At 43.3% G+C, this 19,107-nt stretch overlaps 1 protein-coding gene across 5 annotated transcripts in view; it reads right to left on the reverse strand.

Annotated features, from left to right (window-relative positions):
- Positions 1–12,491, reverse strand: part of PIEZO2 (piezo type mechanosensitive ion channel component 2) — a 760,979-nt gene extending 748,488 nt beyond the window's left edge. For all 5 annotated transcript variants that reach the window (XM_033934096.1, XM_033934094.1, XM_033934095.1 and 2 more), the window contains exon 1: positions 11,787–12,491. In XM_033934096.1, the coding sequence (XP_033789987.1) occupies positions 11,787–11,850 (64 nt within the window). In that variant the 5' untranslated portion in view covers positions 11,851–12,491. The remainder of the gene's footprint in view (positions 1–11,786) is intronic.
- Positions 12,492–19,107: the final 6,616 nt, after the last annotated feature.

The following is a 19,107-nucleotide window of genomic DNA, read 5'->3' on the forward strand; positions in this document are numbered from 1 at the left end:
AGAACATCTTTTAGTGTTCTGGTTTTGCAATCATTTCGTGCCATACCAATGTTTTCCTGAGTTTTGTTAAGCTGATATGCTTGTGCAGTGACTGTTGTTCATTGATTGTATGTTGTTTCAAGTTGACCTAAGTAAAGTTTAAAAAATGCAACTCTGGATATAGTGGACTCTGGATATAACGGACCGTTTTTCCAGGTCCCTTGAAGTCCGTTATAACGAGATTATACTGTATTACTTTTTTCCACATGTTAATCCTCTCAACATTGCCGAAAATGCCCCTAACACTTATCTCCCCCCCCCCCCACACACACACTTTTACTAAACCGCGATAGCGGTTATTAGCACAGGGAGCCGTGTGGAATGCCCCGTGCTGCTCCCGATGCTCACAGAGTTCCAATGAGCGTCGGAAGCAGCGCAGAGCATTCAGCGCAGCTCCCTGTGCTAATAACCGCGGTGTCAGGTCAAAAGTGCGCCGGGACAAAGGCGCGCGCAGACAATTGAGCGCAGCGCGGAGGCGCGCGCCGCAGAAAATTACTCTTTTTATTGCTCTGACGGGTGGGGTGTGGGGGGAAACCCCCCCACTTTACTTAATAGAGATCGCGCCACGTTGTGGGGGGTGTGGAGGATTGTAACCCCCCACATTTTACTGAAAACTTAACTTTTTCCCTGTTTTTAGGGAAAAAGTTAAGTTTACAGTAAAATGTGGAGGGTTACAACCCCCCAAATCCCCCACAACGCCGGCGCGATCTCTATTCAGTAAACTGGGGGGGCTCCCCAACAAAACCCCCCGTCGGAGCCCCTAAAAACTGCAATTTTCTTCAGCGCGCGCCTCCGTCTTGCGCTCAGTTGTCGGCGCGCACCTTTGTCTTTCGCCGACTTGTCTATGAACCAATAACCGCAGCTGCTGCAGTTACCTGCAGCTATTCATCTTATGGGACAATATGCTATGTCCAGTCTGCAACTGATACAATCTCTCTGCAAAACTGTGACACTGGACTCGCCCGCACAAGGTTTCTTTAGCACCAGGCTTCCTTTAGCTAGTGGCATTTTAATTATTCTACTGGTCTGTTTGACGAACCGTACGCTCATGTTGTTGCAACCCTTGGACTGTCTCTGTGTTGACATTGCTGAAAAAATGTTTTTACAAAATTATTCTGCTAAACTTCATCACTAATCCAAGTAATAATTTCTACTGCCAGATTTTCATAAACCCATATTCAGGAAGCATTATGAAAAAAATAAGAGTCCGACACACTAAAATGGCTTTTCCTGTTTACGCCTGATTTTCCCTAAGCTTTTTTTTCTCATTTTGGCTCCTATTTACTAAGATGTATTAGATCTAAGCCTGGGAATTACTGCAAGCTAACAGTTAATTGGTGCTTTAATAGTGTTTTCCACATTAATCAGCTAATGCCTTTGAGGGCAAGGACTCGGGGCTGGTGTTAGACTTGCTGGGGCCCATGGTAGGAATTTAGAAGGAGGCCCCAGTACCTGCCAGCAGACTGCGACTTTTTCAGCTGGAGAGCAGGCTTGGGACTCCCTGTATCATGGGGGCCCGATGCAATTGCCCTGTTTGCAATCAACTGAATGCTGGCCCTGGAGGGCCTGCACCTTCAGTAAATGTGGAGGTAAGTGCATTAGCTGAATAATTCGGAGCAGTGTAGCGAACTGCATTACACTATCTTCCATGCATTTCCATCATTTAAAAGTTTTTCTCTATGTTAACTAGCAATACGCTTGGGATACCCCAAACTTTTAATGCAGAAGTTTGTGACTACCACATTTTAATTTTGGCAATTACCATGCAGTAAATGCAAACCCCTACTGCATTTTAATAATTGAGTCCCTCTGTGTCAACATGAGAAAATTCAGTAAATCCAACCCCTCTCCTTTTGTGGCTTTGGAAAAAAAAAGCCTTTCTTAAATCACTTCCCCCTCCGTATTTGCGGTTTTGCGGTCAGCGGTATTGTGATTGAGGGTCCCGCCTCCAAATTTATGTCCCAGGAAATTGCCACTCCCGGCACTGCACAGAGAAAATCGCTGCTCCCAGCTACACTTTCTTCACTGGAACAGGTCAGGTTATTCGCGGTTTGGGTCTTTCTTTGTTGTTGTTTTTTTTACAGAAAAACTATGAACATATGAAAAGTTATTCATGGTTTTTCTCTATTCGCTGCCTTGTCGTTCCCCTATCACTGCAAATGTGGAGGGGAAAATGTAAAACCAATAGGGTAAATCACTGGAAACGAAGATCTGCAAAACCAAGGTATTGAGGTCACTTACATGAGAATATTCTTAATTTACAGAAACATCTTGTAAACTAATTGCTCAGAAGCTCATGCAGTAGAACATTGTTGAATCATTCTTACACTGATCCAACAAAAGGCTTTACAGCCAGAAAGGAATGCAGTTTTTACAATGCACCACAAAAACGCTGTAATTTACTGAAGATGCATTCCCCATCTCCCCTAAAATGTGACAACAGTAAAGCCAGATGTATGCATTTTCTATTAGAATGTGATTGGAAGAAACTAAATTTAAAAAAAATCAAAACATTAATGTATTAGTTATTCAAGTTGATATTTAGAAGTATATTATTATTATTTTTAGTCTGCTGCCTTCTCTGGCTCTTTTGGATTCCCCTGGAAGCAGCCTCTGTTGGTACAGTACTATGAGTCTTCATTTGCTACTTGACGGTTTACCCCTATTTTATTTTTCCCTAACTTATAAAACTGTGTCCATCAGCCCAAGGTGGGTAACAGAACTTGTCTAGAGGAGCGTATCGCAGCTCCTTCTTGTGTCAAGCACACATGCACCTTGGATTTAGTTACTAGGTATCACTGTTGAGTAACAGATGAGACCCTCAGGGGCTGTGAATGCTGCCTCCAAAACATCCTTTGACCTCCTCTGGCCTGGGGAGAAGAAACTAGACCTAGAAATCAAATTCACATTTTCTGCTGGGTTATCAGGCTAGACCCTTTTCTAAGCGCCATTGTTGTTGGGGGGGGGGGGTGTTATTTCCGGGCCTTTTAAATTATTTATGTATGTAAATTTGTATTTCCCAATATGTTTTTAGTTTTGCAATTTTGGGGTATCAAAATTGTGCAGTTTTCATTTTAACCCAATCTTCCAAAAAAAAAAAAAAGCCATTAAATCTCACTTCTGAGTACACTTTTCGACAGTTGATACTGTATTCATGCTGTGCATATAATGCCTCAGTTGGGTTCTAATAAGGCTCTAGATCTAGAACGTTCCATTATCTAGATTTATAATGGCATGAATGCCTAAATAATAAACATTTTCCCCAAATATTCTATAAGCTAATATTTCCTCCTTAATGAAGTAAACATCTTAATGGAAAGAAGAGCATCTCAACAATTGTACACCTGATAGCTGAATTACTGCTGCTTTAAGAAAACAATTCCATCATTAAAGAAGCATGTGAATAGGACAGGTATTGTATAGAGGTAAATAGAAGCAAAACCATTCATGGAATTAGCAGAGTAATACTTAGGTCCAGTCTTTTCATAATGATTGGGTGTGCTAAAAACAGTACAAATTGTACATCCCTGGACACTTTGATGGAGCTTACTCAATACTGAAGGTGTTCAACACCCCCCCCTACCTCCCCCCACCCCCCACCCCCACCCCCCCGCAACCATGGAGCTGACACCTATGCAGCAATGTTAATGACAGACTGCAGGACAAAGATACTGAACTGCCCTTTGGAATAACAAGAGTGTGGTGTAGTGGTTAGAGCTACAGTCTCAGCACTCAGAGGCTGTGGGTTCAAACCCTGTGCTGCTCCTTGTGACCCTGGGTAAGTCACTTAATCCTCCACTGCCCAAGATACATTAGATCAGTGGTCCCCAACTCTGTCCCAGAGGACCACCAGGCCAATCGGGTTTTCAGGAAAGACCCAATGATTATGCATGGAGCAGATTTGCATGCCTGTCAATTCCATTACATGCAAATCTCTCTCATGCATATTCATTAGGGCTAGCCTGAAAACCCGATTGGCCTGGTGGTCCTCTGGGACAGGGTTGGGGACCACTGCATTAGATAACTTGTGCGCCTGCTGGGACAGATAGGGAAAATGCTTAAAGTACCTATATGTAAACTGCTTTGAGTGTGGATGTAAAACTACAAAAAGTCCCAGTCCCTCCCCCCTCCCACCCAATCAGCATGGCATTAATTCAACTGGATAAGCCAACATGTTCAAAGCATTTCCATCATGGATTTCAGATGACCACATTTTCCAGACACACCCCATCTAGCTGTGGAACAATGCTATTACTCTAGAGTGCACCAGACACAGGTTTGGATTAGAGAGCTGCACGGGAACGGGGATGACGGGAATCCCGCGGGACCCGCGGGGATCCCGCGGGTTCCCCCTTTGGGTCACAGGGATCCCGTGGGGACGCCCCCTAGGGTCGCGGGGATCCCGTGGGGACGCCTCCGAGGGTCGCGGGGTTCCTGCGGGGTTGGATCGCAGTGCATTCGAGCCGCGAGGGTAGTCTCCTTCTCCTTACCTGCCCTGTCGCAGCACACAGCCGAACGGAAATCTTCCCGATGTCAGCGCTGACGTCGGAGGGAGGGCTTAAGCAAAGCCCTCCCTTCCTCCGACGTCAGCGCTGACATCAGGAAGACTTCCGGTCGGCTGTGTGCGGCAGGGCAGGTAGGGAGAAGGCAATGGCGTACGAAAGAGGGGGGAGGGGGCGGTCCGCCCCGGAGAATGTGCACAGCCGGTCAGGTCCCCCGATCGACTGACAACAGGCCCGGCCGACAAATCTCCCTGCCCTGTAGCCGCGAATCTAAATTACCTCTTACAGCAGCTTCACTACTCCAGCTGCTGTAAGAAGGTAATTTAGATTTGCGGCTACAGGACAGGGAGATTTGTCCGACCGGGCCTGTTCTGTTGTCGGTCCGGTGCAAAAGCGCCACAAAGGTGGAGGCAGGGAGGGAGGAAAGGTGGAGTGGAGAAGAAAAGACGCTTAAGGGGGGAGAAGGCCGCTGAAAGCAATGGGGAAGACAAAGGGGTGGAAAAGAACGCTGAAAGGACATGGGGTAAACGGGAGGAGTGGGGGGGGAAAGACCCTGAAAGCACTGGGGAAGACAAAGGGGTGGAGAATGCCACTGAAAGGACATGGGGAAAACAGGGGTGGAGAAGGCCGCTGAAAGGACATGGGGAAGACAGAGGGGGGAGAAGGCCGCTGAAAGGACATGGGGAAGACAGAGGGGGGAGAAGGACGCTGAAAGGACATGGGGAAGGCAGAGGGGGGGAGAAGGATGCTGTCTGACAGGACATGGGGAAGATGGTGGGGGAGAAGGACACTGAAAGGAAATGGTGAAGAGGGAATGGGAAGAAGACGCTGGCAGGGAAGAAGGCAGAGGTGCCAGACTATGGGGGGAGCGGAGGGAAAAAGATGGGTGCCAGACCAATTTGGGAGGGGGGAGAAAGGGAGAGGCACAGTAACAGAGCAAATGGAAGACACAGAGAGAAGAGAGGCAGTGGATGGAAGGAATTGAATGAGAACATGAAGAAAGCAGAAACCAGGCAATAAAGGTAGGAAAAAAATTCTTTTTTTTTTTTAATTTTTTTGCTTAAGGATAAAGTAGTATATTAGTTGTGTTGATAAAAATTTATAAACATTAGAGGCTCTGGTAGAAACCCGTTTACAAAGTATGTATTCTTCCCAATTAATATTTCCAAATTAATAAAGTCTTTTTGCTTATTTTTAAATGGGTTTCTACCAGAGCCTTTAATTCAGTAGCATAATTAAATGAAATAACTATTTCTGTAGTTTATAGGGACGGGCGGGGACGTAGGGGATTCCTCGCGGGGACGTAGGGGATTCCTCGTGGGGACGGGCGGGGACGGGTGGGGACGGAGGGATTCCTCACGGGGACGGGTGGGGACGGGTGGGAGTCCTCACGGGGACGGGTGGGACTTTGGCGGGGACTGGTGGGGACGGGTGGGATTTCTGTCCCCGCGCAACTCTCTAGTTTGGATCTCCAATTCATCAGGAGCTAGTAACAAGGGCCAGGATCATTAACCTGCCCGATCCGGGCAGGTCCAACGAATTCAGCAACATGCAGATGAGGGCGATCGGAGGAACGCCCCCATCTGCAGGCACCGATCGCTCTATAGCAATCCCCCGCGCATGCACAGACCATCTGTAGATGGTCTGAGCATGCGCTGGACCTCCAGGCCATCTGAGTTGTTGTTTGTTTGTTTTTTCTTCTTCTATTTTTTAATGAAAGTGGATCTGCTCTTTAAGCCACTGAGCGCAGCCAGGGAACCTGAAAAGTGCTGGACCTCAGGGCCTGCATAGATTTTTTTTTAATAGGCGATCAAGGAACTTTTTGGAGCTTGTGGTTTTAACCCGCTTAAGCCAGCAGGTTAATATCACAAGCTTGCAGTGCGGGGAAGGGTGGGAGAGTCGGGGCTGGAAGACAGGTGTGTTCGGGGCAAGCAGGCACGTTTGGGACTGCAGGAGGCATTCAGGGCAGGGCAGGGCTGCAGAAGGAAGGGCAGTCACAAAGGGCTTCAGCGACTGGTCTTCAGAAGTCGCTTTTTTTTGATCGGCCAGCCCAGTCGGTGTTGCAGGGTTTTGTTTAGTGAATTGCATCCCTGCCTACTTTGCATGCCATTGCCCTCATTTGCATGTGCGGATCGGAGGATGGTCGGAAGACAGGTAAGTGAATCGGGCTGGGGTCACAAACCGATCTGAACATGATCGGTTTGCTTAGTGAATTTGGGCCAAAGTAACAGACCCCTTACCCCAAGGATTAGAATAACAGGCATTGCAGAGGGTAGTTAGGCTTACACAAAAGCATCTTTCAAAGGGAACTGTAATGACAAACCAATCTATTGTGCTCCTGCTCATATGTTCTAATGCTTCAACAAAGTTTAATTTTAATTATAACGAAGGATGACCTAGTCTCCTCAGAATGAAATTCTTTTTGATAAGAGGTGAATCTTTTCATGATAATCTCCATCATAACTGAGAATGGAAAATTTGTTAATAGCATTACCACATCCCTGTCTAACAGTTCTCTGTCATGGTGTGTTTGGTGTTTTGAAATATAGTTTGACTTATGACAGAGTGCCTTTTTGCTTATCTTGAATTTTTTGTTGTTTATGCTAGAGCACAGGCAAAAAGCACACAGTCTTCAAGCTTTTATCAGCTCGAGCTCCCTGTCTTGAGAGCAAGGATAGGAAGAATTCACAGAGACATGGGGATTGCTGCTTTTTATCTTCCAGAGACACCACAGGAGCTTCTCTGCACTTCCCCCAGAGCTTCAGCAACTCAACAACACTAATGTGAAGCAGCTGTAACCTGGGGAGCCAGCATAACCTAGTGGGGTAGGCAATTCCAGTCCTCGAGAGCCGCAGCCAGGTCAGGTTTTCTGGATATCCACAATGGATATGTATGAGATGGATTTGCATGCACTGCCTCCTTGAGATGAAAGTCTATCTCATGCACATTCATTGTGGATATCCTGAAAACCTGACCTGGCTGCGGCGCTCGAGGACCAGAATTGCCTACCTCTGGCTAGTAAAATACAAACTGGACAGTGGATAATCTGCTGTCATTTACAGTATAAAGACAAAAGCCAGCCAGTGCCCAATAGCAAATTCAAGGAGGTGCATGTGGACACCACAGTGGAAGCTAAATCTTTTCCTAAGAATATCTTCTAAATAAATAAATATCATATCACACTGTGCATGATGTCTCACTACACTTCACTCCTCACAGTGCTTATTGCCTACCTAACTTTATACAACGCAACATACATTAAAGAAAAAGACAGAAATATAAAAGGTTTAAATCCCTAGTTATTATTGACCTCTACTAATTACTATGTTAAGCCTACCCAGTTAAGGGGTCATTTTACTAAGGCGTGCTAAATGCTAAGGCACCCATAGAATAGAGGGGTCCTTTTATTGAGGTGCACTAACCGATTTAGCACGCGCTTAAGGTTAGCGCATGCTAAATGCTAAGGCATCCATTATATTCAATGGGCGCCTTAGCATTTGGCGTGCGATAACCTTTAACATGCATTAAATCAGTTATCGCACCTTAATAAAAAGGACCCCTAACTATAGTATTTGCTGTTTGGGTGGTTGCTGGTTCAAACTACAAAGAGAAAGCGAAGTTCTCCTCCAGTACTGGCTGTGTACATGTCACAGAAAGGGAATGGGGGCTTGTATACTGCTTTTTTGCTGCTTTAGCATTTCAACGCTGACATTTGTGACTTGCCCAGGGTCACAAGGAGCAGTCCCATCCTTTTTGATCTCAAAACCTCTGGAGGCAGCAGCTCAACCAGCGAGCCACAGACCATTCAAGGTGTTTCGGGACCCTGCTCCCCCTTCCCTTAGCCCAGGGGTCTCAAAGTCCCTCTTCGAGGGCTGGAATCCAGTCGGGTTTTCAGGATTTCCCCAATGAATATGCATGAGATCCATTAGCGTACCATGAAAGCAGTGCATGCAAATGGATCTCATGCATATTCATTGGGGAAATCCCAAAAACCCGACTGGATTGCAGCCCTCGAGGAGGGACTTTGACACCCCTGCCTTAGCCCTAGCGTCCATTGGTTTTAATCAGGGGTCTCCAAAGTCCCTCCTTGAGGGCCAAATCCAGTCAGGTTTTTGGGATTTCCCCAATGTATATGCATTGAAAGCAGTACATGCATATAGATCTCATGCATATTCACTGGGGAAATCCCGAAAACCTGACTGGATTCGGCCCTCGAGGAGGGACTTTGGAGACCCCTGGCTTTAATACTCAATTTGATCCTATACAGCAGGGCTGCCCAAGTCCGGTCCTTGAGATCTACTGGCAGGCCAGGTTTTCAGGATATCCACAATGAATATGCACGAGAAAGATTTGCCTGTACTGCCTTCTTGGTATGCAAATCTCCCAGGGGTCTCAAAGTCCCTCTTCGAGGGCCGGAATCCAGTCGGGTTTTCAGAATTTCCCCAATGAATATGCATGAGATCTATTAGCGTACCATGAAAGCAGTGCATGCAAATGGATCTCATGCATATTCATTGTGGATATCCTGAAAACCTGGCCTGCTAGTAGATCTCGAGAACCGGAAGTGGGCAGCCCTGCTATACAGGAATGGAGGAGTAGTCTAACAGTGCAGCTATCTGAGAACCAGCGAAAGCCAGGTTCAATTCCCACTACTGCTCCTTGTAACTGAGCAAATCACCCAGCTATCCACTACCCCAGGTACTAAATATGTATCTTTGCACAATATGTAAACTGTTTTGGTTGTAACCAGAGAAAGGCTGCAGTCCCATCCTTTTTCCCTTCTACAGACCTAGGTCCCAAGTAACTGCACAGCTTATGCCTCTCACCTCTACCCAACACACAGAAATACTGTACAGTGGAAGACAAAGTACGATGCATTTATTGGCATGATAATTTCAGAGGTGCTGCCAAAGTCTTATAGAAAATGAGCAAAGGTGCACCGTGCTCTGCAGAAACCAAGGGCACCAGTGACTGCCTCTTTGTGAGGCAGAAAGGGAAGACTGCCTAGAAGAGGAGCCAGCTGGCAGGAACGCCCAGGGGAGAGGGCGTCGGCGCGCGCTTCCAGTGTGTGTGTGTATGGGTGTCCCTGTGCCTCGCGCTCTCTGGAAACAGCACCTGTGGTGTTCAGTCCCACCCCCTCCCCCTCGTGCCCTCAGCAACTGTGCGGGACTGCAGCTCACTGCGCCGGCGGCTCCCAAAGCCAGTTCTCGTCCCAGTAACTCAAGCAGTGCCCGCGCTGGCTTGGTTTTCTGGCGTTTGCTTGGTTTAGTCTTTCAGCAACTCCAGCATTTCGTGGCCTCGGCTTTTAGCTCCTCTTATGCACACGATCATTATTGTTTAATCACTACTTTATCGATTGACTATGCCCCGGGTCTCATTCCCGATCGTTTGTAATTGCTCGAGTTGTGCAGTACTTTGGCTGTTGGTGTGGGTTGGGGTTTTTTTTCCAGTTGAGCTCCAGTGTCTGGACATTTAGCAAGAATGGCCCAAAAGAGCAACCCAAAAAGAAAAGTCACATTTTCACTCATTTAAGTGCCCTCTGTCACAAATTTCGATGGCAAACAATAATTGTGCAGTACTTTCACCTCACGAAAACATTATTTTTTTGTCAAAGGTGATTTCTTTTCTGCTCTTTGAAAATAGGATGATTATTAAGCTTGTGTACAGTATAAGCAACCGCTGAATATCCACTTTAGTAACGATGCCCCTCTGTGTCGACATGAGAAAACTCGGTAAATCAGACCCCTGACTTCTCTCCTTTTGTGGCTTTGGAAAAACAGCCTTTCTTAAATAAAAAAAAACCATAGGGAAGGGCACTGGAAACAAAGATCTGCAAAATCAAGATCTTGAGGTCACTTCCATGAGAATATTTTTTAATTTACAGGTCGCATCTTGTAAACTCACGACATAGAAGCTGATGCACTGAATTCCCAATTCAGTTTTCTGACCCTGAAATGTTATACTGGATAAATAAGAAAAATGTGAGTGAGTACACGCGCGCACACACAGATTCACGGATGATAAAATGTGTGAGCTGCTCCCCAAAATCTTGATTAAATGAACAACTTAAACTTCCCTTTTATAACTGCAGGAGATCGGCAATACAACGGTCTGTCACTGAACTAGCGAATATAGGACAGTGGCATTTTAACTATATACACCAGTGCCATTCTATTTTAGGTGAAAATATATGATAAGGGGGGGAGAGGAGGGTGGGATACTTAAGGTTTATTGAGTGGGAAACTGATGGAAGGGGAGGGAGGGTATTTGTTTTGAAGGAGTATTGTAAGAGCTTTAAGTGATGTTAAATGAAAATTGATTGCAGATTGTATCACACTTATTGGAAGTTTTAAAATGAATAAAGAAAAATTTAAAAAAAGAAATAAAAAAAAGAAAATATATGATAAGCAGAACATCAATTTAGCCATACCAATGACATTCTCAGCAATCAAGGACAGTACTGGTGAATTTACGCTGCATTATGAATTAAGAGAAATAGTAATGGCTCACAAAATATTGCTATATCAATACTAGAATTGTTCATTTCGACCAAAAGGTTCATTATTTTGGATTATCTATCTCTTTTGATTTTGCTATTAAAAGACTCAAAAATTATTCTTTTTTTTTTGTATTTCAGACTTTAAAAAGCTGAGGTTCTGTAAATTAATGACTCTCAAAACTAATAAGATAGCTTTATGCTTCTTCAGAACGAAAGAGAGTTTATTATTCAATATTTAATTTAAAAAAAAAACATGTTGCAAATATGATTTTGAAATAATGAACTGGTTGAAACCCGTCTTTCTCTACTAATATCACCAAACAATAAGGCAGATTATGAAAACAGTTGGTTTAATCAATTCTGTATTATTTCATAAACCATAACGCCATCAATATAAGCTCTATTTCCTAGGATGAACTGTATTATATAAAATTAGCTCTAGAGCTGATAACGTATTATGGAAAAATATGACTTTTAAAGTCAGTCTGCTGCTGCGAAAAAAATGCACAAAGATTAATTCGCTCCTCAAAAATATGTTTTATCAACGGCGTTTTCTATTGCTCGTATGACTTTTTTTTCTATTATTGGTTTTGATTCCAGTTCAACAATAAAAGAGGAAGTGTCTTCAGATCTTTTCCCTAATAACTAACACCTTTAGAGACACGCTGCTAACAACAGCAACTAGAATTCATTCCACCCATGTTTGTCCCCGTTCTCGTTTCAATTTCAGCAATGAAATCACTTACCAGCTACGAGACAGATCGGAAGAAGCAATCTGAAGATCAGCCCACACACCACTTCTGATGCCATCACTTCAGGATCTCTCTGTCAAGGTCGATTCGATTACAATTCAGAAAAACGATATCTGCTTCTTACCGCGGGAGCCCCAACCCCATAACTTTTAGGTCCAATTCTGATCCAGTTTAACATTGTCCTTGGCCGGGTTTCCTTTGCCTGCGGTGCATCTCAGCGGCATCCCATGAATCACATCCGCTGCTAGTCGGGATTCCTTGCACCTCTCTTAGGCAGATGCAAGATGCATCATTTCTTTTCAGGAATCAATTATGTGAGAACCACAGATGTCTTCCAGAACGACAAAAAAAAAAAAAAACTTGCAAAGGCAATGATTTACAAAATAAAATCCCCACTACCTTGGTCCGTTATGTTAAGCGTCCGCAAAATAAGCTTGAAGCTTTTGCAAGATCCTACGGCCAGTGAGTCACAACTTGCAGATCCCGGGCAGCCGACGAGCTCCCGCCGCTTTCTTTCTAGTTTCTGCCCAGAAGGACAGAGAGCGCGTCAGGCTGCAAAAACTCATTCCTGACTGTTGCGGCTTTGCATCCCGATCCTGAAACTGGGCGCTGTCGGGACTCGGTTTTCAGCGTTGCTGTCTCTGCGCTGAAAGCAGCAGCCGCGAGCCACCGAACCCCTCCAGCCGCCACGCTTCTCCACCTCAGTGAAACTTTGCAGGCCCCGCCCTGTGACGGAGAAGACAGCCAACCAATCGGGACGCTCGGCCGCTAAACGGGCGTGAGCCGTGTAACCTGGGCCGCGTTCCAGGAGCATAGGTAGGAGAGAAAGAAGGGAGTGGATTCAGGCGAGAGAGATACAGGACGACAGAAAAGGATCAGCCCCGGGGATAGCAGCAAGGGGCTGAAGGGAATGTGGAAATAGTGTAGGAAAGGGGAGTATATCAGTGAAAGACTGGGAAAAAAAAATACAGGAAAAGAAAAGGTCAAAGAGAGAAAAAAAAAAAAAAGAGACAGGGCGAGAGATCAAGAGATATGGCTATGGAATTGTGTGGGACTAGAAAAAGATTCCGGAGGTAGAGGAATCAGAGAGGTAAGATTGGCTCACAAGATTGGCAGAAACAAACAGAAAGGCAGCTATCAAAAGCTGCTAGGTGGCAGTCCAGAAGGATCTGCAGGAAAAAAGATAACATTTAAGAGCAGCAGCTATGGTCCTGCAGAAAACTAGGTGAGAACTGTGAGTAGATAGACACACATGCATGTGGGGAAGGGGGGGGAAAGGAGCAGGTTATGAGGGGCTGCTGAAAAGTCTCAGCCCAACCAAGAAAAGAATGATGTGGGGCCATGAAACTTTCAAGTTATTCCATACTTTTCTTGACACTTTTCTTTCAGTGATATGAAATGAAACAAAAAGTGTCAAGAAAAGTGTGGAATAACTTGAAAGTTCCATGGCTCCACGTCATTCTTTTCTTGGTTGGGCTGAGAACTTTTCGGCAGCCCCCTCATATCTGTACCAACTATGCTAATCTTCTTTAAATGCAAAGGTTTGTAGAAAAGTATGAGTAAATAAATGCAAGAAAAATATGTGCAGGAATTAATATCTGACCCAGCAGTGGAAATTCATATGTTCTTATATTCTTAATTTCATTGAGTATCTGCTCCTAATCTTTGTAATTTTTTGATAGAATAAAAAAATGATTAACTTGTACCTGTTCTACACCACTCAGGATTTTGTGGGATAAGCTTTTAGAGATGTTTCCAAATGGTCTGGAGCCTGCCTAAGCAGATAATCAGTATGAATATTACAATTTATAAGAAGCTGTTCTACACATAAAATATCCCTCCAAAAAATCGTGCTATGCACTAAAAAGAATCATAGCTTCTAGAAAAAAAAAAAATCAACCATTTAAGTGCTACTGCAAGACTGATAGCCTAGCAGTGTATGGTGATATTTAGTGAGAAAAGAAACAGAGAATGTAGATACATTATGGGGGTTATTATGGAAGATTTTAAATTCACAGTTTCCATGAAGAAATTCCAGTATTTATACATGGAAATAGCTCCAAATGTAAATGGTAATTTTTAAATGTGCTCAGCTTACACATATATATTTATGGAGGTAGAAATTACAAGGGGGTATTTTGGAGGCATGGTTTGGGCCCAGTGTGCAGAGGCAGCCGAAAAAGGGATGGCAAATAAGACGTTATAATGCCTCTTATTGCTCCATGGTGTGACCTCACCTTGATTATTCACTTCTGGTCACCGTATCTCAAGAAAGATAAAGCGGAATTAGAAAAGGTTCAAAGAAGAGTTAGCAAGATGATAAAACGGATGGAACTCCTCTCCTATGAGGAAAGGCTAAAGAGGCTAGGGATTTTCAGCTTGGAAAAGAGACGGCTGATGGGAAATATAATCGAGGTCCACAAAATCCTGAGTGGTGTAGAACAGGTACAAGTTAATCATTTTTTTATTCTATCAAAAAATTACAAAGATTAGGAGCAGATACTCAATGAAATTAAGAATATAAGAACATATGAATTTCCACTGCTGGGTCAGACAAGTGGTCCATCGTACCCAGCAGTCCGCTCACGCAGCAGCCCTTAGGTCAGGGGTGTCAAAGTCCCTCCTCGAGGGCCGCAATCCAGTCGAGTTTTCAGGATTTCCCCAACAAATATGCATGAGATCTATTAGCATACAATGAAAACAGTGCATGCAAATAGATCTCATGCATATTCATTGGGGAAATCCTGAAAACCCGACTGGATTGCGGCCCTCGAGGAGGGACTTTGACTCCCCTGCCTTAGACTAGCCTTACCTGCATATGTTCTGGTTCAGCAGGAACTTGTCTAACTTTGTCTTGAATCCCTGGAGGGTGTTTTCCCCTATATTTTTAAAAACAATAGAGGGAAATATTTTTTCATTCATAAAACAGTTAAGCTCTGGAACTCATTGCCAGAGGATGTGGTAACAGCAGTTAACATAGCTGGGTTTAAAAAAGATTTGGACAAGTTCTTAGAGAAAAAGTCCATAGTCTGCTATTGAGACAGACATGGGGGAAGTCACTACTTGCCCTGGGAGTGGTGGCATGGAATGTTGCTTCTATTTGGGTTTTTGCCATGTACTTGTGACCTGGATTGGCCACTGTGGAAACAGGATACTGAGCTAGATGGACCATTGCTGTGACCCAGTATGACTGTCCTTATCTTCTTATGCTCTGGATGGGTCAAATATCTGCACATCTGTTCTCCATTTCATAAAGAGAATGCATGTGTATGTCCTGATATTTCCACTTGAGGATGTAAAGCTACAGCCTGATATGTATAGTTTTAAAAAAATTGCTCGTCTTGGCCAATCATTTGCAGAAGGGATTAAGGAACCTGAATCTCTTGTAGCTTTCACCCACCAGATTGAAAATAAAGATCACAGCCTTTTTAGTTATTGACCAACATTTGTACATATAGGTTTGCAAATGGCTCCCCAACACATTAGTGCAGAAATTTACATGTGTAAGTTGCTGCACGTCCTCCATTGATTTTTTTTTTCCATGTGTACCAGGTACCAGCACATACACACTTGCACTGCTGGAGATATTTTAGAAAAGGATCTTGACCAGTAGATCCTTTCTGAAACGCCGCTGAAACTAATAGCAAAGAGTTCAACAGGACAAGAACCCACGGGTTTAAAATCACACAAAAAACAGTGGGAACGGACAATGAACACACCACAAAAAAATATAAAAAAATAAACTTGTTTATTCCAAAACAAAAGGACAAACATCAACTGTGGACCCGACACAGTACTGTGTTTTGGCGAATCAAAACGCCTGCATCAAGGGCTACTGTAGTGTTGTAATACACAGGAGAACAAGTCCTTTGTTAACACAAGGTGAGATCAAACCCACGTAGAAAAAACCCATGAGCTTGACAGCTTTTCTGCGCTTGTTTTTTTTTTTTTACATGGGTTTGATCTCGCCTTGCGTTAACAAAGGACTTGTTCTCCTGTGTATTACAACACTACAGGGACCCTTGATGCAGGAGCTTTGATTCGCTGAAACAAAGTACTGTGTCGATACCACTGAAACTGACATCTCTAACTTGCAATTGGAAAAATTGGGATCGCCTTAGTTTCACTTTTTGGAGGGCAAATTTATGCTTAAGTTATAAGTATGAGAAGATGAATACTGACATGCTGGGGCATAATGTTATTCAAATTAGTATGGGGTCCATTGATGTCTTTTGTGGCTTCCTTATAGTTGTCTTTTATCTTTATTTACCATTGTTTTAACACACATCCAAGGGGAGGGTGGGGTATCTCTTTTATTCCCTGATTGAAAATGTTGGATGGGAGAGGGGGTTTTATTCTTTCTATATTATTACTGATGGATTATAATTGCTTATTATGATTATTAATATATGTATGTATATTGATTTGCACTTTTTGTTAGCTTTGAAAACTTAATAAAGATTTTTAAAAAAGAAAAAGAAACTGACATCTCAATTCCTACATTATATCTACTTTCTATTTAACATGAGTATAAACAGATATATATCAAACTAAGAGGATCTTTTACTAGACATTAGTGCAGTGTCGCTCAAACTGTATGCCACGGCACAGTGGTGCACCCCAAAGAAATTCCGGGTGTGCCACAAGAGATTCCAGAATTTTACTTTATTTTTAAAAATCCCTTCATAGTATATACTAGATTAGATGATATGTGCATTGCGTACGCAAGAATCTGTCAATGTTATGAGCATCTGCATGCACAAGGATACAGCCGCCCAGACAAGCATCATTCTTTGATGTGATTGGTCCTTGAAAACTAACAGCAAGTAATTTTAGTTTTATTTTATATGCAGTAGTTATCCTAACTTGAGCAACAAAGCTATCAAGGCTTTGTTACCATTTGGATCTTCTTATCTTTGCAAACTTGGATTTTCAACTCTGACAGAAATTAAATTAAAAAAGGAGAATGACTACAGATGGTGGTTGATGAAATGCATGTTTGCTTGTCAACTATTGAGCCACATTTTGAGTTAACTTCACTCAAAAGCAAGCACATCCTTCACATTGATTAGCAATTCTATTCCATCTACTTTAATTTCACTATTGTTAATTTGTTTGGATATATTGTTACACGTATTGTAAATTTGAAAATGAATAAAGAATTAAAAAAATAATAATAATAATTTCACTGTTGTTACAATTACCCATACATAGCTTAAAGAACTTTAAATAAATAACTCTCAAATTAATTTTTTTTTGTTGGTTTTGCAATTTCATAATTTCAATTATAATGTGATATGAAAAACATTTGCTCCTTTTACTAAGGTGCGCTAGCGTTTTTAGCGCATGCACAAAATTAGCACACATTGTAGCGTGCGCTAGCTGAAAAATTACTACCTGCTTAAACGGTGGTAGCGGCTAGCGTGCACGGCATTTTAGCACACGCTATTCCACACATTAAGGCCCTAACGCACCTTTGTAAAAGGAGCCCACAGTGTGCCGGAACTTAAAAAAAAAAAAAGGTTGAGACACTGCGTTAGTGCACGTTATCTGCCACAGGATCCATTGTATTCTTATGAGCCCTGATGCAGATCACTTGCACTAATCTTTAGTAAAAGCTCCTCTAAGTTTAAGACAAATTTAATAAATCACACTAAACACAGCACAGTGGATTCTTCCAGTTTAGTGCTGAATTCTTGTGTGTTCTTACAGCAGGGGTGTCTAACCTGCGGCCCGATGGCCACATGTGGCTCCGTGAAATATTTTATGAGGCCCCGGTCAAGGGCAATGCAGTATTTTCTTCTGCTGCCCCGGGTGTTTACCGTCTTGCTGGCTCCCTCCTCTGTCTTGCTGAAACGTTTTCATGGCCCCAGAAACATTTTTTTTTCGGCCATTGTGGCCCAGGGAAGCCAAAAGGTTGGACAACCCTGTCTTACAGCTTTCTATGTAGCAAAAAAAAAAAAGAAAAGAAAAGAAAACTGCATTAAACCAGAAAGTTAACTAATCTTAGGGAAATTAGCATGGCCACAACTCCTTTTGAGTTAGGCACCATCGTCTTATGGAATTTTGCACCTCTAGACGCCTGTGCAGATTTGAATGAGTACCAATTAACATCAGTAATTGCTTGTTAGCATCCAGTAATTGATGGTCATTACCCTATTTATTTCTGCACGTATCTCCGTAGCATGCTCAAAGTTGAGCATGCAACTGTGGGCACCATATATGTATTCTAGGGGTTAGCACGTAAAGTTGCATGAACGGTTTATGGAAAAAGGTTAAAGTTTATGGTTTATTAAATTTTTGTGTACTAACTTTCTTTAAATAAAAACAAGGCACTTTATAAAACTGCCTAATGGTTAATACAGTGGCTTGAGAATCTGGGGAACTGGGTTCAATTCCCACTGCAGCTCCTTGTGACCCTGAGCAAGTCACAACCCTCCATTGCCCTAGGTACATAACTTAGATTGTGAGACCACTAGTGACTGAAACAATGTACCTGCTTATAGTATATGTAAATCGCTTTGATTGTATCCACAGAAAGACAATATATCAAGTCCATGACCCTTCACCCTTTAGAACAGGTCTGCACAACTCAAAAATAATCCGGGGTCGCAACGAAGTCAGAAAATGTAGCGAGGGCCGCAGGTAGTGGCCACGGCTCGAGGCACCCAGAAGTGCGTGGATGTTGCTGTGATGACATAATCACATCAACATCCAGATGGGCCCTGAGATGCCAGTAGGGGGTGCCTGCAGGGAAAAGGGCAGGAGAGAAGGAGAGGCACTGGCGCCGGCTGATTGCCTACAACAGTGTTTCTCAATTACTTCAAGCTAAGTACCCCCAAGCTCCGCTCTAAACCTACCCAAGCTCTGCCCCAAATTCTGCCCCCTTTACTAATTGTCATGCAATTTTTTTCCTTTCATTTTTCATATACACACAATATACACAGCAGATATAAATTCTCAAAACTGACACATTTCAATCACTATATTGAAAATAAAATCATTTTCCCTACCTTTGTTGTCTGGTGACTTTATTTTTCTATGCTTTAGCTATGTTTCCAGGGCCTTCTTATCCATTGACTGGTTTTCTCTCCTTCTTCACTTTCTGTCCTGAATCCATCATTGGCATTAACTTAACATTCAATTTTTTCATTTTTCTGCTTTCTGCTTCTTCTTCTGCTTCTCTTCCCATCCTATATCTCTCTCCTTCCCTCCCCATTTCCATGGTCTGACATCCCTCTCCTTCCCTCCTTCCCCCCAGAAGTCTGACATCTCTCTCCTTCCCTCCCTCCTCCCAGTGGTCTGACATCTCTCT

The sequence above is a fragment of the Geotrypetes seraphini genome, chromosome 2 (assembly GCF_902459505.1).
Source record: "Geotrypetes seraphini chromosome 2, aGeoSer1.1, whole genome shotgun sequence".
Taxonomy (NCBI): Eukaryota; Metazoa; Chordata; class Amphibia; order Gymnophiona; family Dermophiidae; genus Geotrypetes; species Geotrypetes seraphini.